Source organism: Triturus cristatus, chromosome 2_2, assembly GCF_964204655.1.
Source record: "Triturus cristatus chromosome 2_2, aTriCri1.1, whole genome shotgun sequence".
Taxonomy (NCBI): Eukaryota; Metazoa; Chordata; class Amphibia; order Caudata; family Salamandridae; genus Triturus; species Triturus cristatus.
In genome coordinates, this window is record NC_140582.1 from 103,253,996 (window position 1) to 103,278,804 (window position 24,809).

General features: G+C 41.8%; 1 protein-coding gene across 1 annotated transcript in view; it reads right to left on the bottom strand.

Moving 5' to 3' along the window:
* The window catches only part of RNF38 (ring finger protein 38), a 655,055-nt gene that overhangs the window by 152,641 nt on the left and 477,605 nt on the right, over nucleotides 1-24,809 (bottom strand). Inside the window, exon 8 of the mRNA XM_085641112.1 lies at nucleotides 14,387-14,493. Within this exon, the coding sequence (XP_085497238.1) occupies nucleotides 14,387-14,493 (107 nt within the window). The remainder of the gene's footprint in view (nucleotides 1-14,386; nucleotides 14,494-24,809) is intronic.

Genomic DNA, 24,809 nt, shown 5'->3' on the forward strand with positions numbered 1-24,809 from the left:
GGGAGTCCTTACAGCATTATTCAGCTCTGGTTGGGGTGTGAAAGAATATATAAGACATCACATCACTATATACATGTATTCACCATTCTCAAGGCTTAACAGCAATAAAATACTTTCTCAATAATCGTAACATAGGTTTTAAAGAGCACAATAACATGTTACTCCAGATGACTGAGCTATGTCTAAACAACAACTTCTTTTTGTTTAATAACATTCCCTATAAACAACTGAGGGGTGTTGCGATGGGGGCGTGTTTCTCACCTACCTATGCCTGTCTGTTGGTAGGGTGGTGGGAGGAGCACATCCTTAAAGTGCAACATAAACAGGCCTGGGAGGATCATGTGAGGTATTATGGCAGATATATTGATGATATATTTATTATTTGGGATGGTTCAGAAGGCGAAGCTAAGGATTTTATTTCGTCCATCAATACCAATTCCATGAATCTCCACTTTACAGCTTCTATCAACACAAATAAGGTGGAATTTCTAGATGTTGAGGTATATATTCATGAGAACCATCTACAAACTCGACTACATAGGAAGGGCACTGCCGGTAATTCTATCTTGCATGCCAGCAGTGCCCATCCGCGTCGTTTAATACAAAGTATTCCATACGGAGAATTTCTCCGAATAAGACGCATATGTAGTCTAGAATTAGATCTAGACAAGTGCCAGAAAGAGGCTTTTTCACGATTCTTGATGAGAGGCTATGCACATTTAGATTTAACCAAGGCTTTGGATAAAGCTAATTCGCAACCACGAGAATCCTGTTTAGTTTCTAAAAAGAGCCTCATTAATCCAACACAAAGTGAGCCCACTCTAGAAGCAATTCAAACTATCCGCCTTATCACTACATTTAGTAGACAGGAAAAAAACATAAGACATATTGTCTATAAACATTGGCCTATTGTCTTGACAGATTTAACTCTGAGATTCTTGTTGCCAAAACTTCCCGCTATAACTTTTAGGAGGGCACCTTCCATGAGGGATGCACTTGTTAAGACATGCCCTGAGATTATGCCTAAAACTATTATGGTTTTAATTAACTAAACAATAAACGTTTACTTACTTTAATTGGTTGGTCAGACCAGGTTTTTTTAAGTGCTCATCTTGTCGAGCATGCAAATTTGGTTTGAACCTGTTGGAATATTGCACAGCCTTTAGTGATTCTCCAATACATATAAAAGAACACTATACATGTAGAACTGACTACGCTGTATACCAACTGCAGTGTACATGCCAATTGAAGTATATTGGCAGCACTAAGCTTCCGGTTTTTAACCAGATTCTTCAATATCTGCGTGCTATTATTAATTCGGATGAAAATTATCCTGTAGCACGTCACTTTAAAGCAGTTCACAATAACAGGTTGCAAGATTTAACCTATTCTGTAAAAGCGGCAGTTCCTCCTTACTTTCGGGGAGGCAACAGGGAGAAAAGATTGAGGCAGTTGGAGTCCTCGTTCATTCTCATGTTGGATACACGCATACCGCATGGAATGAACACCAGTGAGGACTTGCATCATTTCCTATAGACAACATGAAAGGTCTTAGTTTTAAATCTAATATACATACAGTAAATGTAGAAAAAACTTTTACTTATATTTGGAGACCTCTATTTATGAGTATCATGTGTTTATGGAGGTGAACCCACTGTCAAGTCATAAGCAATGCAACATGGGGATTTAATTCTCTCCCTTGTTAATCTACTAAATAATTTTTGTGGAGCTGTTGTCATCCTGGCTATTAGTGAGATTGTCTAATATCGCCACAGTACACATGTTTTAACTTCAATGTTCAATGCCCGTATCTATGCACTAACTCTTATATTTAGTGGATGAATTCACAAATATTGTTCCTTGCTGCACCACCTAAAGTAATTTTAATCTTTAATAATCAACCTTTATTTCCCTTTCAAAACATTTTTTCTCATTCATGGAGGTTGATACAATCTGGCACGATAACATGCTTGGGAAGTGCACAGTATTCTTTAGACTAACATGATAAGTGACTATATAGATTACTTGTAGTCATATTTCAACTGAAATAATAGCAGGTGCCAATATAAGGCAATAGTCTCATATGAGAAATAAGTGGATTAGATTACTGAGATATTAAATATAAATATTTCATTTAAGAAATTAATGTCAATATTAGGCATCAGCCTTTTTACTGTGGGAATATGAACTTAGTTACATTACATTTGTAGCGATGTTTCACTAGGCACTTGCCTTTTGCTACTATGCGATTTATGCCCAGGGGTCTTTTTGCAGGACTGTATACACAAATTTGTTCGTTTTAGTTTTTAATTCTAATTTGGATGGTGGGCAGAGATCATATATTCACTTTCTAAATATCAGTGACTGCACGCATCAATATTTAAATGCGTGATCTTTGTAAAAAACTGTTTGGTAATATTTTACATCTCAGTTCCATTGTATTTGCATTTATTTGCTTGGCACCGGACTTTGCCATACTTCGCATGATACTTTGTAATTATTGAATTCGTAACAATCTGCCAAAATCTCTGTGTTACTCTAAGTGCTGGTATTGCTTTAAATCTCCATGAGGACTTAATTGTAAAAGGGTTTTTATTGGTTGAGTGCAATTTAAATATGGCAACCCGTCACAGGCGCGTCAGGTGATCAAGATCGCTTTGGCGATCGAAGAGCGTCCAGGGCGGACACTTTTCTGTTTTTTACTACAATGGCTGAATAAACTACGACTAAGAAGCCACCCCTGTTGTTTGAAGCGGTTTTTGTAACATCTTGTAGATTTCAAGTGGTTCGTACCTGTGTGTTGGGACAGTACAGCAACTCGGTCATCAAAACTGAATATATATATATATATATATATATATATATATATATATATATATATATATATATATATATATAACTATATAAATATATAACTGACATTGAAAAAGCCAGTCGGCGAAACGCGTCTGTCAGCGTTTCGGGGAAAGGGGGGGAACTTGCTAAATAAAGCATTCATGCTTTAAGAAACATCTTTCCTGGATTTTGCTTGGAGTGCTCTCCGTTTTACACGCTTGACGTGTTTGGTTGATAGATATATATATATATATATATATATACATATACATATATTCACTGAAAAAACCATAGGTTTCACACACGTTATAGTTACGAATTAGCATTTAAAAAACCTTGCAAATTCACTTAAAAAACCATAGGTTTCACACATGTTATAGTTAGCTGGACATTTCACTCGCAAAAAACCAATGAAATTCCCTCGTTATAGTTAGTGCAGGCAACTATAACTCACACGACCGCAATCCTCTGCTGATGACGTCAGATATTACATCACTGTATTTAGACACTTATTTACCCATGTCTTCTTCCATTAATCTTTAGCTATACATATATTACAAATATTTATTTTTCAGAAAGACACATATGTCATCAGTGATGTAATATCTGACGTCATCAGCAGAGGATTGCGGTCGCGTGAGTTATAGTTGCCTGCACTAACTATAACGGGGGAATTTCATTGGTTTTTTACGAGTGAAATGTCCAGCTAACTATAACATGTGTGAAACCTATGGTTTTTTTAAGTGAATTTGCAAGGTTTTTTAAATGCTAATTCGTAACTAGAACGTGTGTGAAACCTATGGTTTTTTCAGTGAATTTCAAAGGTTTTTTAAATGCTAATTTAGGTATGTATTTTTTATTTTTTTTATGGGATTTTTAGCATGCGCGCACGGTGCGCGAACCTCGCTTAATTTTCCGATAAAAATGTAAAAAAAAAATTTTACGTGTGTTTTAACAGCGTGCGCGCACTCCGCGATTTTTCGAAAAAAAAAAATCTTTTTTTTTGCCCTTGGGGGTCCTTCTGGGACCCTCTGACAAAGGCTAGGGGGTCAGGAACTGTCCACCCTGCCCCCTTTTCACGTTCTCCACCTTTGTTTTTCACCCCCTCAGACTGCGAGAGACAAAATGGCGGCCGACACTTCCTGGTTACGACCGATTCGAATGTTTACCGACATCTAACAACCAATCAGAATTGCGCTCGCGCACGGCAGGGTGCGCGCACCGTGCTAGCACGGTGCGCGCGTATAGATATTTATATGCTTTTAAATTCTATTTTCTCAGGAAATACTGAACAGATTTACACAAGACGTTCAAAAGGCACTTCCTTGACCTTATGGCTACCTCTCTGCCAAATTTCACGTAATTCTGTTCAGCCGTTCGGGCTGTACCTTCGACTAAAGGTCCTATGGAAAAATGCATTGGGAAAACGCGTTTTGGGACCCCCCCTTTTTCTCGGCCCCCGCTTGACGAATCACCCCGAGACTTTCAGGGTAGGAGCTGAACGGAGCGCCCCATTTGTTTTGAAAATTTCGCGAGAATTCGTCAACCGGCGCCAAAGTTATTAAGGCGTGTAGCCTCCTCGGTAGCCATACCTCTATGTTGGTTTAAGGAGATCCACACGCTGAGAGAGGGTTCCTGCCATACTGCAAGAGGGCAGAATGGTGCAACCTGGGAAGCTCAGATGCTACAATTCGCAGGAAGTGGTCATTAGGTAGGAAGAAAAATGGTAGCCCATTCTACCCTGAGGGCATTTTCTGAGCGGAAGTAGAACACAGCTTACACCCTGAACTTGGATCTTGATGGGACTGAAGGAGGACAAAAGAAAGACTGCCTTGCTACACCAAGGAACTAGCAAAGTGAGGCAGCACCATCGTGGACTGCACCTGCTGGCTACCAAAGGAGAGGGACTGCCAATGCAAAGAGACTCTAAGGGCCAAATGGTTGGCCTTCTGTTTGCAGCACAGCGACACAACAGCTGAAGAAGCCTGCTGGGGCACGTTGGTAGGCCAAAGTCTTTAATCCAAAGTTAACCACCATCGTGCAGCACCAGGGACCAGGACGAGATGTACAAAGTTGCACCCAAGTTTGCTGAAGCCAGGAGCGTCATCGGAGTGCACCTGGGTTATCCAGAGGATGAATTATTGGCCAAGGATGGATAGAACAGTAAGCGCAATGCTGTACTTCCACCAGCACAGAGAGGATATCGAGGGTTGTTGACCCTGTGACCAGGACGTGCCTCTCCCCCTTTGTGGACTGACAGTAGTCGCAGCAAACACCCAGTCAACTGCATCACATTTACAGCATCCTTAGAGCATCTTCAGCATCCTTCATCCCTTGCATCAGGACTACTTCCATAGGAAAGCCCTGCAAAGGATAAAAGTGCCTGGAACTGAATGAAGACTGTTTCACCTGTTGAGGTAACTGTTTCTGAGGGTCTTGCTGGTTCCCCTGACTGGCTCTCCACTGCAGATGGTCTCCTAAATTGACTAAGTGATAATATTACACCTAGTTCACACTTTTTAGTGAAAATGTGTCAAATTCATTGAATGTGCCATTCTTGTTCACAGTTGAGTGAAATGCTCTGACTTAATATACCTTGTAAATTCTGTATCTCCGGAACCCTACTGTAGATCTTTTTCGTTGTGGTTTCTAAGAATACAGTCTATTTTTATAAATTGGTTTCGGATTTCTTTGGTATCTTGTCGATTTCTTCTTAAGTTCTTTTGGTGCTGTTTGAATGCTTTATATGTGTTCCTTAGTGTAGGCCTTGCTGCTCAGAGCCATAGCTACCCAGGGTTGAGCTGTAGTTTTGACAAACGAAATCCAAGGGTCCTAAAGCGGTTGCTAAGTGTATTACATGGTGAGGTCGAACAACCACACCATATAATACACACCTTTTGCTCACTAAGGGTATTCTAAGGCGGTAGAATATGCACTAAGCCTGCATAAGGTATTGTCCTGAGATATTCTGGCTCTCTCAGCTACCCAACTAGTTGGGAAACCTTCCTGGGAAAATGTTAGATATCGGGTTTCTCCAAGTGATGGTTGTATTGTCGGTACAAACCAGCACAGAGGAGTTTGCGATCCTTGGGCAGAAGGCTTACAGAATGAAAAAAATGTCTTTGAGTTCCAAGGTGTTGATGCACAGAGACTTCTGACTTGACTTGTCGACCACCTTCCCTGGATTTAAAGGTCTTGCATGTGGGCCTCTTCAACCCTCCATGGAGGTGTCTGTAGTGATGATAAAATCCGGCACTAGCGGTAGAAACATGAGGCCTTGGGAGAGATGTGGTATGACACCACCATGCCACCCTGGGCAACATCCAAGGGGAGCTACAGATCAAGTACTCGAAGGACCCTCCTGACTGGATCCACTGGAGTTGTAACTCCTCTTGCAACGGTTTCATATTGAGGTGTGCCAAGGGAACCAAGCTTATAGCTGAGGAGATCATGCCTAGGAGCAACTTGAACAGTCTCACAGTAAACACTGTGTTCTGGCAATGCTTAGAGCTAAACGCTCCACCCTTGTTTGCCTTTCTTGGGAGAGGCATGCTTTGTTCTGTATGGTGTTGAGATTGTCTCCCAGGAATGTCATGGTCTGATAGGGTGTGGTGGAGGACTTTAGCCAATTGACAAAGGCCTAGATTGCGAAACAAGAAGAGGCAAGTTTCTGTTGCTTTGGTAGCTTGTCCTCGCATTGAGGCTTTTAGTAGCCAGTCATCTAAGTAAGGGAATACCGCTGCTATGGGTGACATGCATTTGGTAAATATCCGAGGAGCGGACTTTATTCCGAAGGGTACGACCTTGAATTAGAAATGGGTACCAGCTACTGTGAAGCGAAGATATATGTCAGTGTTTGGAATGGATGGGAATATGGAAGTAAGCATCTTCCAGGTCTAGGGATTCCATGAAATCTCCACTGTTGAGGCAATTAAGAATATCGCAGAGAGTGGTCGTACAGAAGGTTTGATTGCAGTGGAATTTTTTGAGTTTCCTGAGATCTAGGATTGGTCTCCACTCCCCTGATTTCCTGCGGACAAGGAAAAACAGGAGTAGAATTTTTTTTCCTTTCCATGGTGTTGAGACCCTCTCTATTGCCAATTTTGAGAATGTTAAGAGAGCTTCTTTTCGCAATATGTGAAGGGGGGGGGGGGGGAGGGGGGGGCTTCCTTCAGCGGAGTAGGTGGTGGTCTTTGTGTAAACTCCAGGGTATGACCATGAGTGTCAAGGTCCGAAACCCATCTGTCTGAGATGATGGCGTGCATGGCCAGTTAGGGAACAAATTGGATATCTTTGTGCCAACTGAATGAAAGGATGTTGCAGCTGGTACCTGGTGAAGGTTAATGTTTGAGACCGTAGTCACGGCTCTGAGAGGGAGGTTGCCTGCCTGGCAACCAGCTGTAAAGGATTGCCTGTATCCGTCCTTGCATGAGGAGAACCCACGGTCAAGCGCTCCTCTAAAAGGAACCTTATGGCATTGACGGGTACTCAAAGACTTCACTGTGTGACTGTCTTGATGGCAAAGAGAGCCTTGATGTGCTTGCCAAACTGTGTCACCATTGTAAGCCGTATCTAGAATATTTTGACTAGACCAGGGGACAAAATGAGGTCGCCTTTAGCCACTTATGGAGTTGTAACACAGCTACGCCGGCCAACTGATGGAAGCAATGTCCATGGCACAGTCTATGATTTCAGACGATATCCACTCACCCTCCAGTAAAACATGCTTTGCTTCTGGCCTTTTTGTCTTCAGGAATGAGGTTAATAATATCCCCTATATCAGACCAGATTCGGCAATCACAGCAGCCGAGAATGGCAAAGGAATTGGCTGCTCGCACAGTAATTGCAGACATGGTGGAAAATCTGTTCCCTAAGGTATCTAGATGGCGCCCTTCCTTGTCCGATGGAGTGGAAATAGGCATAGACTGATTGTTTGGCACGCTCTGAGCTGGATGAGGGATTACAGAGTCAGGCCTGGGTCACCTTGTCAAACACGACGGGGAGTCATCAGGCACTCTGTACTTTTTGTTTATGCACGGAAGGATAGCAGGGACAGTGGCCAGGTTTTTCATTATCTTTACTCGTTCCTGCCAAATGTAGTCCACTATCGGTATGGAGCGTACCAACTTTCTAGACTGTTTTTTGAAATTGTAAAGGAAGCAGTCAGACTGCTTCTCTGACACTGGAAGGTGAAATCTGGCCGTGGCACTCTCCATGAGGTTATGGAGTGTGACTAAGTGGAGATGGGGTTGGGATTACATAGTTGTCCCATTCGTTTAGAGATAGATGACTATCTGGAACTTCTCCTTCTTCCCTCTCCTTGTCCGAGGAAGAAGGATCATCTCTGGGTGGTGCCGGGACATGGGTGTTTTTCTAGGTATAACTGGCAGAGGAAGGCATGGTGGAGCCAGAAGAGTAGCCGGTGGTGCTGCGTCATCAGGTTGCTTTTCAGGGGGCTGTGGAAAACGCCTGATAGTCAGAAAGCATGACCTTCAGATCCTGCACCAATTACATAGGAAGATGTGAAGTGTTCCGCTTCAGAAGAGGGTCAGAATAGTAACCTCTTGGCGCACAGTACCTTCGAGGCAGACTATAATATTGCTGGAAGTATTGTCCATCTTCATATTCCCCATCTTCCACCTGATACTTCATGTCCAGCTCCAAAGGGCTGTGAGCTGGGCCAAAAAGACCTCCATCATCATCAGAGTCCACAACACCAGTAAATGGCTCAGAGGCAGAGGTGAAACCTTGCTAGGCAAGGTGATCTCAGGGCGGATAGATGTACTAGAGACCTTGGTAATCTTTTTCACCATTGTTAGAGGCGTCAACAGTATAGTCGCTGGCAACGTCGTCGACGGGACCACTGCCAACGGAGCAATCGTCGACAGGATCATTGTGGATGGGGCTATCATGAACGGGGACATCGTCAACAGGAATGATGCAGGCACCATCGTCAACCACAGAGATGTCGACTGTGTTATCGTCTATGAGAACTCGTCGACGACATAGGAGCACCGATGGCTGCCGTCGCCGTTTTCGCCATCGATGGTGTTGACAATGAGATAGTGGTGCTGGGGGTCATCGACGATCGTGGCATCAATGGTGAGGTCATCGTCGATAGAGACCTTGAAGAGGATTTGTGCCTCATAGAATCAAAAGATGACGTAGGAGGGCTGTCTCTGTCCCTGGCAGAAAGTGAGGATGGGCCAGGTAAAGATGTCTCTGAGGAGAAATGACATACCTTCTCCTTTTTCTTGGAGCTGTGAGAAGTCTTGAGGGATTTACTGGACCCCTTTGGCTTCTTCCAGACATCTAGCCCTTTTCTGAGACCTGGCAGAGGAGTCACTGCCCCGTTTAGAAGATGTCTTCTGAGTTTTGGTCTTCTGAAGCCACAAAAGTAACCGGCCTTCCCTGTCTCTCAGGGTTTTAGAAGAGAAAGTATGGCAAATTTTGCACTCCTCCTTCTCATGCTTTGGATGGCGGCAGTAAATGCAGTTCTTATGTGGATCATCCACATGAACGTATCCTCTTCCCACAGGTCTTGCAGGGATGAAAAAGGCCTTTCTTGCCAGACATATTATCAATATGTAGATGAATAAGCTTTGAAATGAGAAAAACAGAGCAGAGCTCAGGAAGACTTCCTTAATATAAAATGTGCGGTGAAAGTTTGAGGGACTTAGTCTTTCCAGGAAGTGTTTTAGAGGGTGCTTTTTTTCTTTTCAATAAAAAGGACACAGATAGGCTATTAAACTGATGGCCTAGGGCCATTCTAGCCTATGATAGTTTTATATTACTGCTTGATTTTGGTACAGTGGGACTCCCACTTCGACGGGGAATGATTTAAGCATGTGAATCTATGAAAGATACCCCAACATTGGATAATATATTGCCAGATGTAATGTCAACCCCAAGATGCGCACAGCTAGCTAGGCCCAGAGTCTAGCCTTTGCAAGCCATCATGGGGCGCTCCTTGAAAGGAGCTGAGAATAATAAATGAGTGCCTGTCGCTCATTTATTATTCATAATTTAAAAAAAAGAAATGGGGTGTCCTGGTGCCCACCTTGGCCAGTCACATGTTCGCGTCTACTCTGGGGGCGGATCACTCTCCCCGTTTGTGCCTTTTGAAGGCGTGCCATGGCGCAGAACAGGAACAGTGAGCCATCTTTGTAATAAGGCCCCAAGAAACCAAATATTTTTGGGCTGTCAAAGTTAAGTCAAGCTCACATTAAGGCTACTGTCGGTCTATAACAGATTATCAGACTTCCTACTCATATATTGAAATTCAAAAGCTAAAATCATTGGAGGCAGAATTTCAACTTCTATTTTCTATTTGTTCCTTTTTAAGTGGGAAAACTAAGGCTTCAGTATACAAGCTCTCTTGACCTCTACAGAAATGGCACTATTGGTATATCTGATCAATAGAAAAGTAGCAAATGTGTCCCTAAAATATATTTTTTTACATATTTCACGTTCAGTCAGGTTGTGCAGTAAGGATAAGTTACTTACCTATAATCCTAGTTCTCTTCCAGGGGTATCCGCATCCAAGTCATACGCACTTGAATATTCCCGCCCATGCGCGGGGACCGCGGAAAATATGTTAAAATGAAATATGAAAACATATATATACAGTTATATATATATATTATCTACTGGCGGTCGCCAGTAGATAGTTATAGTTAGGACCGTGTTTCCATAGGAAATCCGCAACATTCTATTTGGAATAACTTTTGCGTCGATTGACGAATCCTCGCGAAATTTTCAAAATAGGTGGGGCGCTCCGCTCCTTCCCTGAAAGTCTCGGGGGGGATTCGTCAAGCGGGGGCTGAGAAAAAGGGGAGGGTCCCAAAACGCGTTTTCCCCATGCATTTTCCCATAGGAACTTTAGTCCACGCTACAGCCCGAACGGCTGAACAGAAAACCTTGAAATTTGGCAGAGAGGTAGTCCTCAGGTCAGGGATGTGCCTTTTGCAGGTCTGGTGTAAATCTGTTCAGTATTTTCTGAGAAAATAGCATTTAAAAGCATATATATATCTATAGGCGCGCACCGTGCGCGTACGATAAGCGCACCCTGCCGTGCACGAGCGCAATTCTGATTGGTTGTTAGATCTTAGTAAACATTCGAATCGGTCGAAACCAGGAAGTGTCGGCCGCCATTTTGTCTCTCGCAGTCCGAGGGAGGTGAAAAATAAAGGTGGAGAACATGAAAAGGGGGAAGGGTGGACAGTTCCTGACCCCCTAGCCATTGTCAGGGGGTCCCCAAAGGACCCCCAAGGGCCATAAATGTTTTTAATATTTTTACAAAAAATCGCGGAGTGCGCTTACCGTGCGCGCACGGTAGAAACGTGAAAATTACGCGAACGGCGTAACGTGGGCGCGCGGTGCGCGAAGCGCACCGCGCGCCCACAGAGCGCGAACGGTGCGCGAAGCGCACCGTGCGCGCAGGTTAAAAACATTAAAAAAATAAATAATTTCAATAATAATTACATAACTTAGCATTTAAAAAACCGTACAAATTCACTGAAAAAACCATAGGTTTCACACACGTTATAGTTAGGAATTAGCATTTAAAAAACCTTGCAAATTCACTTAAAAAACCATAGGTTTCACACATGTTATAGTTAGCTGGATATTTCCCTCGTAAAAAACCAATGAAATTCCCCCGTTATAGTTAGTGCAGGCAACTATAACTCACGCGACCGCAATCCTCTGCTGATGACGTCAGATATTACATCACTGATTAAATATGTGTCTTTCTGAAAAATAAATATTTGTAATATATGTATAGCTAAAGATTAATGGAAGAAGACATGGGTAAATAGGTGTCTAAATACAGTGATGTAATATCTGACGTCATCAGCAGAGGATTGCGGTCGCGTGAGTTATAGTTGCCTGCACTAACTATAACGGGGGAATTTCATTGGTTTTTTACGAAGGAAATATCCAGCTAACTATAACATGTGTGAAACCTATGGTTTTTTAAGTGAATATATATATACACACATACACATATAAATGTGTTTTTTAAACAATCAATGCAGTCTTCCAGACACAACAGGCTAAGCAATGTTGTAAAGTCTTGTCTTTGCACATATACAAACAAACCAGGAAGACCAAAAGACACTTGAACTGCTTTTAATGAACAGCAGAAAAGTAGTCCTGCAAAGAAAAAGGAAGGCATTGTTAGCCCATAGGCTGCACTGTAACTTCAATTGCATAGAAACTGAAAGCAAATGTAGAGAATCACAAAACTGGCACCGTGCCTTTAAGGCAGCCATGACCCCTAGCTTCCCCATCATGCCTCAGGGGTGACAGGTCAGTTGTTCTTTGCAAAGACCCAGAGGTCAGGGCACAAAGAGAAGACAATTTTGGATAATTTGCCCGGGGAGATGGGTGGGTTGCTTATATGTTTGATGAGGATACCCCTGGAAGAGAACTAGGATTACAGGCAAGTTATCTTTCTCTTCCAGGGGATCCTCATCAATAGTCATAAGCACTTGAATCGAGTAGCAAGCCCATCCCCTCTTTCTGCAGGCAAATGAGTACCATAAAAAACAGTAACATCAAATAATCCAATTCAAATGACTTTAGCATTGAAATAAATTCCTCAAGGAGGCTTGGCCTACTTGAGTATCTGCTCTGGAATCAAAATCGAGACAATAGTGTCTCGTGAAAGTATGCACCGATTTCCAAGTGGCTGCCTTGCAGATATCAGCATCAGTACATTGTGTAAAAAAGCTACTGCAGCAGCTTTTACCCTAGTGGAATGTGCTTTGGGAGGAGCCAGAAGAGGTTTATTTGCCAACTGATAAGCCAGCTTGATGCAAGACACTATCCATCCGGAAATGGAACGCTTGGAGGCTGGGAAACCGGTTCTGGTGGCACCATAGTTTAGAAATATTTTAACAGACTTTCTAATGGTCTTGGACTTATCCAAGAAGAATATTTCAGAACTCTCTTAAGGTCTAGGGAATGGAGAGACCTTTCTGCTGGCGTAGATGGATTGGGAAAAAAAGAAGGTAGAGTGATTGTTTGGTTGACATGGAAATCTTGTCTTTGCACATATGCAAACAAACCAGGAAGACCAAAACACACTTGAACTGCTTTTAATGCAAAGCAGAAAAGTAGTCCTGCAAAGACAAAGGAAGGCATTGTTCTCCCCTGGCTCAGGGCTCTGAGCCCCGCCCAAAGCAGTTCTGGGGGGCACTTAAAAATCTCCTTACAGTGCACAACACTCCCATTGTAAGTGTAAGCCCTGGCCCCAGACACACCACAGGGGGCAGAGAAATCATTGTGGAAGACAGGCACAGCCCTATTCAGGTGCTACTCCTCCCACCATTCCAAATGCAGACCAGGCCAATTTAGCCTAGCGCTGACTCATCCAGACTCTCTGGAGCCACTGCACCTTCCAAGCCTCTGTCACTCCAAGGCCAGACATACACAACAAGCAGGCACAAAGTCACATAGCACACAGAAATGCCTGCTTCTAAAGTGGCATTTCTAAAATAGTGATAACAAATCCGCAAACACCAATACGTAGCATTCATCACCACTATTCCAAACATAACAAACTTGATCCCACTACCCCTCTCATTTTTTTTTTTAAACAGACTTTTATTGAACTTTACAGAGTAATACAAGCATATCTCTCGTCCCACAAGGCATCTGTGCCATAATGCAGATCGTCCATAAGAGTGGTCCATTAGCATAATGCAGTACAAGCAAAAGGCCCCCCACCCCGATCCCCAGTAAACCTCCCCCACCCCAGACACCCCCACAAGCATGTCGCCAGTAGCTAATGGAGCCAAGTGAACCCTGAAGCCTCCCGCACCGCCTGATAGATTCCCCTCCCACAGGGCACAGCGAGTAAACCAAGATCCCGCTACCCCTCTCATGTCAGGAATTACCACCGAAGCACATATCAGGAAATCCCCAATGCACCCCTATGAGAGGGCAGCCTCACAGCAGTGAGAAACCAAATAGGCTGTTTGTCACTACCAGGACATGCCACACAGTGAAGGCACATGTCCTACCTTCTACCTACAACGCACCCTGCCCATAGGGATAGCTAGGGTCTACCTTAGGGGTGAATGATATGTAGTAAAAGGGGAGTCACAGATGTGGCAACCACTTTATGTGCCACATCACAGCGGCAGTAAACTGCGCGCGCTAGCCCTGCACTGGCAGAGGCCTGAGACAGGTTTAAATTGTTACTTTGGTGGATGGCGCAAGCAAAGCTAGCATTTAATTCACTGGCCCTGGGTATATGAGATACCACTGTACAAGGGACTGACAGGTAAATTAAATATGCCAAACAGGTGCAGACCAATCTTACTAGGTTTACCATAGAGAGCACATGCACTTTAGCACTTAACGGCAGTGATAAAGTGCCCAGACCTAAACCACCAACAAACAACATGTCAGAAAAAATACAGGAGGAAGGTAAAAAGATCTGGAATGACCCTGCAAAAAGGGCCAAGCCCAAAACGCCATAGTTAGTGCAACTACATATGTTTCTATCATCATGCATGGGCGCAATATATAAGTTACTTACAGATAATATGGAAGTAAGCTTGAGTGAAAAGGTGGTGGCGGTAATGGTTGCTGAGATCTGTATCGGTTTCGACCGGTTAGTCTTCGAGGCATAAATGGGGGATATGGCTGTAAAGAGTCAAAAAAGAAGTTATTTTAATTTTTCTCTCCCAAGGTTCGTCATCATATACCTACAACTACCCAAACTCAAAAACTCTGTCAATAACTTGGGATTGTTCACAAGGTGCTTCCATGGTAACCTCTCCCTGATAAACAGGTTTGCTCAAATGTATACTTGTCCCTAGAGTTGGCAGCAAACAGAGGACAAACACTTTTCACCGATACTTAATTAACAAGTTCTCCTAGGTGCAAGTGTGCATCTAACAATGCAGTCAGCGAAGCACTAGAAAACTGTCTCTGTTGAAGATGTTTTATCTCCCATTCATTGCTATCTAAGCGAGAAGAAAAGAAGTTACTTACTTGTATACTGTGGTTCACCAGTATTGGTATCTTTCATAGATTCACATGCTTGAATCATTCCCCCTCGTCAAAGTGAAGTCCCACAGTACATTAAAAGCAGTAAGCAATAACCTTAACATTGAAGTTAATGAGAAAAAACCTTCACGTCAACATCTCGTCCTAGTCATTAGGAATGGTCCAAATTTCGGCCAATCATGCGACAGCACCCTCTAGAACCCTCACCACAGAGGCTCCAGGCTCTCAGATTTTCGAGCACAAGTGAATTTCAAGTGTATATAAATAACCAGGGGAGCCTCTATGGCAAGGAGGGTGGGTCGCATGTGAAACTATAAAAGATACCAATACTGGAGAACCACACTTTACAGGTAATTAACTTATTTTCTTCTCCAGTATTGGGGTATCTTTCATAGATTCACATGCGTGAATCTGAATAGATAGAAGTAGCATTATAGGTAGTGTAGAAGACACAGTGTAGAACACACAGCTCCAAGTAAAAAATGTTTCTTATTTTTTAATTGTTTAAAAAATATTTTAATTTGAAAAGTTAGTTTAATATGAATAATTCTTGTTTTTTATTTATTTTCATTTTAATATTCTTGTGTATTTTTTAATTAATATCTAGCGTTTGTAATTAGAAGGATAATTTACTTACCTGTAATCCTAGTTCTCTTCCAGGAGTATACTCATCAAAGTCATAAGCACTAAATAGTCCCACCCACGTGTGGGGACCCCGGAGCAATAACAAATTAGATGCATATACCTACATATATACATATTCACTGAAAAAACCATAGGTTTTGAAATTCACTAGGTTTCAGGAACGTTCTAGTTAGTTGGACATTTCACTCGTACAAAACCATAGAAATTCCGGCATTATAGTTAGTTCAGCTAACTATAACGTGCGCCCCCGCAATGCACTGCTGATGACGTCACATATTGCATCATTCATGGCATGGTCAGTGACATCACTGATGATATCACTGATGACATCATCCAGTGACTGTGTGTTTCTGTAAAGTTTAACTTTGTTTTATATATATGCCAAGCTGTATTGAGGAATGAGTGGGTGTATAAGTGTCTGTATGGAGGATTTGGTAGGTACGTGACTGACTGTATAATTAAGTGATTACATGTGTCTTGCTGAATGCATGGGTTAGTGACTAAACTGTGTGAAAGTCTGTATCAGTCTGTCTGTTGTTGTATAAGCTGCTGCATGGGTTGGTGAGTAGCTGCAGAGTGTCTATATGGGTTATTGATTGCTTGCCTGAGTATTTCTATGGCTGCCTGAGTGTTTGTGTGGGTGGGAGGTGTGTGACTCTGTGCATAGATGTGTGAGTGGTTGATTCACTGGGTGTATGGGTTCAAGAGTGCATGTGGAAACAGCTATATGGATGGGTGAGTGTGTGTATGGGTGTGTTGGTTAGTGAATGGATGTCTCAGTGGTACATGTGCATGTAACTACATATGTAAAAGGCAGTATATGTGAGTGATGGTGTATATAATTAACTATATGTGAGAGTCAGTAATAGTGAGAGTGGCTGCATGGATGAGTGTGAATTTGTCTCAGTGATTCTATAAGAGAGTAATTATGTGTTAGTATCTGTATGAATAAGTGAAGTTGTGTCTGTATAACTGTATAGGTGAGTACATGGAAGTATGATTGATTCTTTGCATGACTGACTAAGTGTGTGAGTAACTCTGGATATGTGGCAGTGTGTGAGTGTCTGTATAGGTGTATGAGTGCATATGATAGTGTTATATTGATGAGTGACTGCATGTATGAGTGACTGTATGGGTTAATGAGTGGATGTGTGTGTGTAGACCTAGGAATCAGTCAGTGCGTATTTAGTAACTGGTATTGATGTGTCTATTTTTTCGAAAATGGTAGCCTGTATTTTAGAGTGGATGTATCATAGGTTATATTCAGGTGTGAGGAGGTGCATCAGATTCTCACGTGGATGATGTCATCAGTGATGTCATTTGAGATGTCATCACTGATGTCAACAGTGATGTCCCTCACCATGTAATGAATGATATATGTGACGTCATCAGCAGTGCACTGCGGGGGCGCGAGTTATAGTTAGCTGAACCAACTATAACGCCGGAATTTCTATGGTTTTGTACGAGTGAAATGTCCAACTAACTATAACGTTCCTGAAACCTATGGTTTTTTCAGTGAATTTCTATGGTTTTTTTAAATATATATATATATATATATATATATTCCAATCGAAATTGCTCCCAGTTGAGGACACCACACACAACGTTCGATTTCCACAGCCTATCGTAACACCATATCTGCCATACGCGTTTCAGAAGCATTTCCTTTTTCACTGGCTGGCGTGTAAGGGGGAAAGGAGCAGCTTGCCGGTTTATCACAGGTGGTTGTAGATTGAAGTCCCGCCCCATTGGGCGCGTGCTCGCTAGGCATTGTGGATAATGCAGTTCTTAGCATAATACAGTCCATAGTGGATGTCGCTTTACCTTCACCTCCCCAATTATAATCCCGTTGGGTCGTTGTGAGTAAGAGTCCTCGCTCGCTGCTTTAGTGGCGCCACTCCAAACAGGTACGTTGTTCCGTTTTCGGTGCCATCAGCACACGGACCTGTTTCTCAAACAGTGGGGTGTTCCTCGTGGTCAGAGCGGACCACAACATATTCCAATCGAAATTGCTCCCAGTTGAGGACACCACACACAACGTTCGATTTCACCTTTTATTGAATGGAAGGCAACAGCAGGCTAAGACTTCAATCTACAACCACCATGCTTCTGAAACGCGTATGGCAGATATGGTGTTACGATAGGCTGTGAGGACGAGTCTTAGCCTGCTGTTGCCTTCCATTCAACTCAACCCAGGAAGATCTATCAGCATTAGGCATACGTAATAGTACCACTAGCTTAACCCCTTTTCGTCCAGCGTCTGTATTTATTCCAATGATGCCGAAAGATGCTATCGATATCTTTAATGACTGTGTAATAGAGGACTTGAAGCAACTCAACAAATCCGTTTTACGCAAAAACAAACAAAGAAAATACATGGATATTCAATACTCCAATCTCATGCGTAAACTACAGTCTAACGAAAACATCATAATTAATAAATCAGACAAAGGGGGTAATATAGTTCTCTGGCCTCGAGAACTATATATGCAAGAAGCCAACAAACATCTGAATGATGATAAATGTTACAGAAAAGCAACATTCAATGATCTTAAGAACATTAAAGAATCAACTTTTAAAGAGCTACATCAATGGAAAAGAACAGGACTCTTGAGCAAAAATTAATTTGATTTCCTCAAGAATGACTACCCTATTACACCTGTGCTATACTTCATCCCCAAGGTGCATAAGAATGTCACACCAGTACCTGGGAGACCTATCATCTCGGCCCAGAAGGGACTTCTAGAACCTATGTCCAAATATGTGGATTTTTTCTTACATGAATATGTTGAATCTCTACCTTCATATATACGTGACACTGGCCATTTTTTATCTAAAATCCAAGGAATCAAATGGAAACAAGAGTATGTACTAATTGTCATGGATATATGTTCCCTATATACGAGCATACATCATTCGGATGGAATAACAGCAGTCCAATATTTTTTATCCAAGCGTAACATTGAATTCTATCAACACAACGCAATGTTGGTGAAAATGATTGAAATGTGCCTGCATAATAACTATTTTTTATTCAACAAAGAAGTGTATCAGCAATTGCGTGGGGTGGCGATGGGGGCGTGCTTCTCTCCCAGCTACGCGTGTCTCCACGTTGGTTGGTGGGAGGAGCGCGTCCTCAAAACCACCCACGGAATGCTGTATAACACTCATGTTAAACATTGGTGGCGTTTCATTGATGATGTTTGTGTTGTATGGGAGGGGTCAATGGAATCTGCTAGTCGTTTTGTCAATGAGATCAACATAAACAACTTGAATTTGAATTTTTCTGCAACTATTAGCAATGAATCTGTGCAGTTTTTGGATGTGGAAATATATATCAAACAAAATACAATCCACACCAAATTACATAGGAAAAGTACTGCAGGCAATGCTGTACTTCACGCTAGCAGTTTGCACCCCAACCATCTGATAAGAAGTATCCCCTACGGGGAATTTCTGAGAATAAAACGTATTTGTAATTCTGTAAATGATCGCACACTCTGTCAAAAAGAAGCATTCCTAAGATTCATGAGACGAGGTTATAAAGCCAAAGATCTGACTATAGCTATGGACAAAGCCAATGGTCAGATACTTAATGTTGAAGTACCAGTCAGTTTGAATGTCAACACTCCAGTTAAAACCAACCCTGAACTTATCAGTAGCGATAATAAGGTTAGACTCATTACTACATTTAGCTGTCAGGACAAACAGTTTAGGAAAATAATTTACAAGAACTGGCCCATTATCAAAACTGACTTGACTTTGTCTCAACTGGTGCCTGAGTTACCTGTTCTCACATTTAGACGTGCACCCTCCATGAGAGATGCACTAGTGAGAACTAGTCCTGAAGTAGTTATTTCTTCTAACTGGCTCAGCAAGAGAACAGGATTTTTTAAATGCAGCTCATGCCGAGCATGTAAGTTTGGGATAAATACCAACACAGTCACTACAGCATTTGAGTCTAACCCTCTGAAAATCAAAACTCTGCTAACCTGCCGGACAGAGTATGCTGTCTACGTGCTGGAATGTTCATGCAAATTAAAATACGTAGGCAGCACCAAACTGCAAGTGTATAATCGCATATTACAGCACTTACGAGCCATTGTGAACTCAGATCCCAGCTACCCAGTGGCCAGACATTTCAAATATGTTCACAAAAATGACCTCAAAGATTTGAGTTATTATGTAATAGACTCTGTACCTAGGTCATTAAGGGGTGGCAATAGGGAGAAAAAGCTCAGGCAGTTGGAGTCTTACTACATACTGACACTTGATACCAAAATACCTAATGGTTTAAACACAGGAGAGGATTTACACAACTTTTTATGAATTTTAATATTTAGTTGTGAAATCTGATTGTTCTCCTACAGCCTGCTACTCATTGAGGTTTTGGCTTATATTTGTATTCTCTAGTGTTGCTTCATGTTTTTTATTCCCGGATTGTGTCTGGTTTTAGCATGGTTTTACTACTGGTTTTATCGGGATTATCCGGCTTTTACCTGTGGTTTTACTTGGCTTTTACTGGGCAAGGTTTGGGGGTAGCTACATGAGCAATTTTAGTATGTCTTTTATCTTTCCCAAATCCATTCTCCATTCTCTTTTTATTGTTCTCACTATGTCATTATGTATTTTATTATCGTCAAGCTATATTGATGCACTGGCACTTTATCTTGACATTCTTACATAATCATCATACAATTATGTCATTCTACTTACTGTATGATTATGAATGATATGCACTTTAGCGAAGTATTTGCACTTTTAGCCTGATGCACTTGCACTTTATGTCTTTTATCTTTAGTCATTGTCTACAGTTTGATATTTAACATATTTCATTCTATGATGATTGGCTATGGTTTGCACTTTAAAACACCCTTTGCACTTTATGCTAGCTAGTTAATTCTATGCATTTATGCATAGTACATAGAAATGTGGCAGCATCTCTACGACATTTTTTTCTCTTTTTTAAGAAAAATGATTTATTCTTCAGCTTTTATTCTAAAACTGGTCATTTATGTGGTAATTACAACCATGATATAATAAGTGGACATTTTTTTCATGAAGCATTTGCATTATTTATAAATTAATTATTGTTACATGTTTCACTATGTCAATATATTTCGTACATATCATAGTATTTCTTCTATTTCATTTGAATGAGGAAAAAAATGTTTTGCCAGTTTTTTTAAACATCCCAAAAACATATTTAATGAGGATTGGCCCAAGGGGCGTCATGTGATCAAGACAGCGTTCTGCTGTCGAAACGCGTCATGCCGGGCACTTGCTGTACGATTTGAGCTGAATAAGGATGCAATAAACCTGCACTGAAAATGCACGCTGTGGTCTGTACCTGTTTTCTTTGCTGATAAGGAGCAAGCCAGGAACGCTTATCTTTATATATATATATATATATATATATATATATTCACTGAAAAAACCATAGGTTTCAGGGGTGTTATAGTTAGCTGGACTTTTCACTTGTACAAAACCATTGAAATTCCCCCGTTATAGTTAGTTCAGCTAACTATAACTCGCGCGCCCGCAATGCACTGCTGATGACGTCACATATTACATCACTCATGACATGGTCAGCGACATCACTCATGACATCACTGATGACATCTCAAATGACATCACTGATGACATCACTGATGACATCATCCAGTGAATGTGTGTTATTCTGAAAATTAAATATGTTTTATATATGTATATCTCAAGGTCGATGGAAGAATAAATGGGTATATAAGTGTCTAAATGGATGATTTGTTTTTGAAAAATTGATTGTGTAACTGACTGATTAAGTGTATCATAGTGAATACATGGCTTAGTGAGTAATGTTTAAATATGTAAATATCTGTATCAGTCTCTCACTTTGTGTATAAGTGGCTGCATGGGTTGGTGAGTAGCTACATGGGTGTCTATATAGGTTATTAGTTGTTTTTTTGAGTATCAGTCTGAGTGTCTGCATGGTTCGGTGGGGGTATTATGTAGTGCATAGGTGCATGAATGAGTGACTCACTGTTTGTATGTGTTGAACACAGTATGTGTGCAGGACTGTATGGGTGGATGAGTGTGTGTATGGGTGTGTTAGTGAGTGAATGACTGTCTCAATAGTGTCTTTATGAGTAACTACATATGTTTTAAACTAGTATATGTGACTATTGGTGTATATATGTGAGTATATGTGAGAGTGAGAGATTGAAAGAGTTCCTGTATGAATAAGTATGTGTTTCTATAAATGATTGTTTAAAAGACTAAGTATGTGTAAGTTTCCGTAGAAGTAAGTGTGGTGGTGTGTGTATAACTGTATATGCAAGTAAATGTATGTTTGATTCTTTATTAGCATGAGTGACTATGTGTGTGAGTAACTCTATGGATGAGTGGCATTGTGTAACAGGATGTATAGGTGTATGAGTACATATGATGAGTGAGTACATGTATGAGTGACTGTATTGGACTGTTGGTGAATGAGTGGATGTGTATGTGGATCTTAGAATTACTGAAGAGGTTATTGTAACTGGTATTGGTATGTCCATTGTTTTGAAAATTTTAGTCTCTATTTTTGAATGTGTGTATCAAAGGTTATATTAGGGTGAGAGGAGGTCTGCCACTCTATCACAAGGATGATGTCATCAGTGATGTCATCAGTGATGTCATTTGAGATGTCATCAGTGATGTCATGAGTGATGTCGCTGACCATGTCATGAGTGATGTAATATGTGACGTCATCAGCAGTGCATTGCGGGCGCGCGAGTTATAGTTAGCTGAACTAACTATAACGGGGGAATTTCAATGGTTTTGTACAAGTGAAAAGTCCAGCTAACTATAACACCCCTGAAACCTATGGTTTTTTCAGTGAATTTCTGAGGTTTTTTAAATGCTAATTCCTAACTATAACGTTCCTGAAACCTATGGTTTTTTCTGTTAATTTCAAAGGTTTTTTAAATGCTAATTTCTAACTATGCCTACAGAGATAGGACATGTGAAGAAAGAAGAAAAAATGCACAGAAAGAAACAAAAGAAGTGCAGAAAGAAGCAACAGAAGTCCTCAAATACGAAGATAAGTGCAGGAAGAAGGATAACGTGCAGAAAGAACAAAAAGAAGAGCAGAAAGAAGCCTTGTTGCAAAATCATCCTGTACCCTCAACTTTTTCAGACGGATACTGGTGGTAACTGAGTCTGACTAACCAGTCCTAGAGCCAGTGCTATGTTAAAAGACACTTAGAATACAGTGAAAACACCTACATACACTAGGGAACATTATGCGTTGGGGTCCCCCTGTGATTAGCCTTACCTCCTCTATAAGCCCCTAGTATATAATAGGGCATGGGGATTAAAACTACCTCTTAAAACAGGCCACAGGGCGTTTTTGCACACGTTAACTCAGGCCCCGTCCCCTCCTTTCACCATTGTGTAAACACGCCCTGTGTCCGTTTTTAGTTGGGAGATTAAGTTCATTTGAGTCCTGAGGGTCCCTAGGGTCCAACTAGCCCACTAGGTACCTCCAGTAAGTGCCACAGAGCTGCGTTGCAGAGAGGTGTAAAAAGTGGCACGGCCTGGACCACCTCTCTGCAATGCAGCTCAGTGGCGCTTACTGGAAGCACTTGGTGGGCTAGTTAGCCCCCAGGGGCCCTCAGTATTGAAGGGAAATTATATCCCCAATTTAAAACGTGCCATGGTGCGTGTTTGCACACGTCACCTCAGGCCCCGTCCCCTCCCTTCACCACTGTGTAAACGCGCCCTGTGGCTGTTCTAAGTTGAGAGATTAAGTCCCCTTGAATCCTAAGGGTCCCTAGGGTCACACTAGACCACTAGGTACCTCCAGTAAGCGCCACAGAGCTGCGTTGCAGAGAGGTGTAAAAAGGGGCTTGGCCTCAGAACACCTGTCTGCAGCGCAGCTCCCTGGCGCATACTGGAGATGCCTGTTGGGGGCGCGTTTGCAGAGTGCTGCATGGAGGGGGCATGGCCTCCGGCACGATGCCAGTCTTTTATTTATTTTATTTTTTTAAGAAGGGGGGCTGTGTGGTTCCCCTTCTTATTCTAATTTATTGGCCCTGATGACCCCATCCCCCAGGGCCTGTCTCCTAATTATATTTTTTTGACCCCAATCCCCAGGGCCGGCCACTGTTTTTTATTATTTTTAAAAAATATATATTTATAGACACACCTAGGACATGCTGGACAAACCGTACGTACCTATCACCATGACGATTTGCGTGATATTCATTAAAAGGCGACTATGCATGCAATTAATCCACGTGGAATGTATTTACACCACTAGTGAAGCTCTGACATGTCTGATGCTCTACCGTGCCTAATCCCGGTAGACACCCTTGTCGTTTATTTATACAAACATGGGTAGCTATTGACGGGCACATTTAATACACATGCACACCAAGCCATTCAAAGGGGATTCGACCAAAACTATGCAAGAAACCCCCCTCACAGTTAATAAAACACACATCCACTGCCGGATGTGTAATACTTTTTATTTTACTGTCTGGAAAGGGGACGAACATCACTTGCGAGTCACAGCGCGCTCCTGACAGAGCCCAATGCTGTGTTACACCCACCATTGCCTGCCGAGTGCCACACACCTCTGTATTGTATTCCACTAGCTAGTGCATATGCTATGACACTCTCTAGCCCATGTGCACTGTAACACCACCCCGTGAAAATGTCATGCCACACTTGTCTTCGCACGGGTTATATTGCCCCATCTAACGTGCCTTCCTCGATGCCTATGTTATAACGCACAGTACTATGCCATACATATTACAATTTGGGATCCATATCTTTGTCACAGTGCATATGCAACGTTACACTCCCCAGCACATATTTTATATTACAACTTTAGAGACTAGTTAGGTTACACAACACTGCCCTGTGCATATTACACTCTAAGGCGCATATCGCATAGCACGCGCTAGTGCCTGTGCTATCTCGCGCTCTCCAATGAATCTGTCATTGCGCACAATGTATTGCATATTATATTTCACGCCTGGTTCATCTTATATCACACTTTTTGGTGCATAGTTTATACCATACACTATATCTAGTTTTCATTTTCAATCGTGCTCTCAGGACTATGTTCTATATAACACTGTGTTCACCTACCCTTTTCACGGGCATTACATTTTGCGATAGGGGGTGGAGGGTCAGGGGGTGTTTTTGCCAAGTGAGCCCGGAGTCACAGTCACTAACGTCTTCTTCTTCCTGAATAAAAGTGAGATTATGCTGCATACTTGTTCATATTTTAAGTAGTTTGCACAGACAAAATGTTTTAAAAACAATAAAGTTTCTAA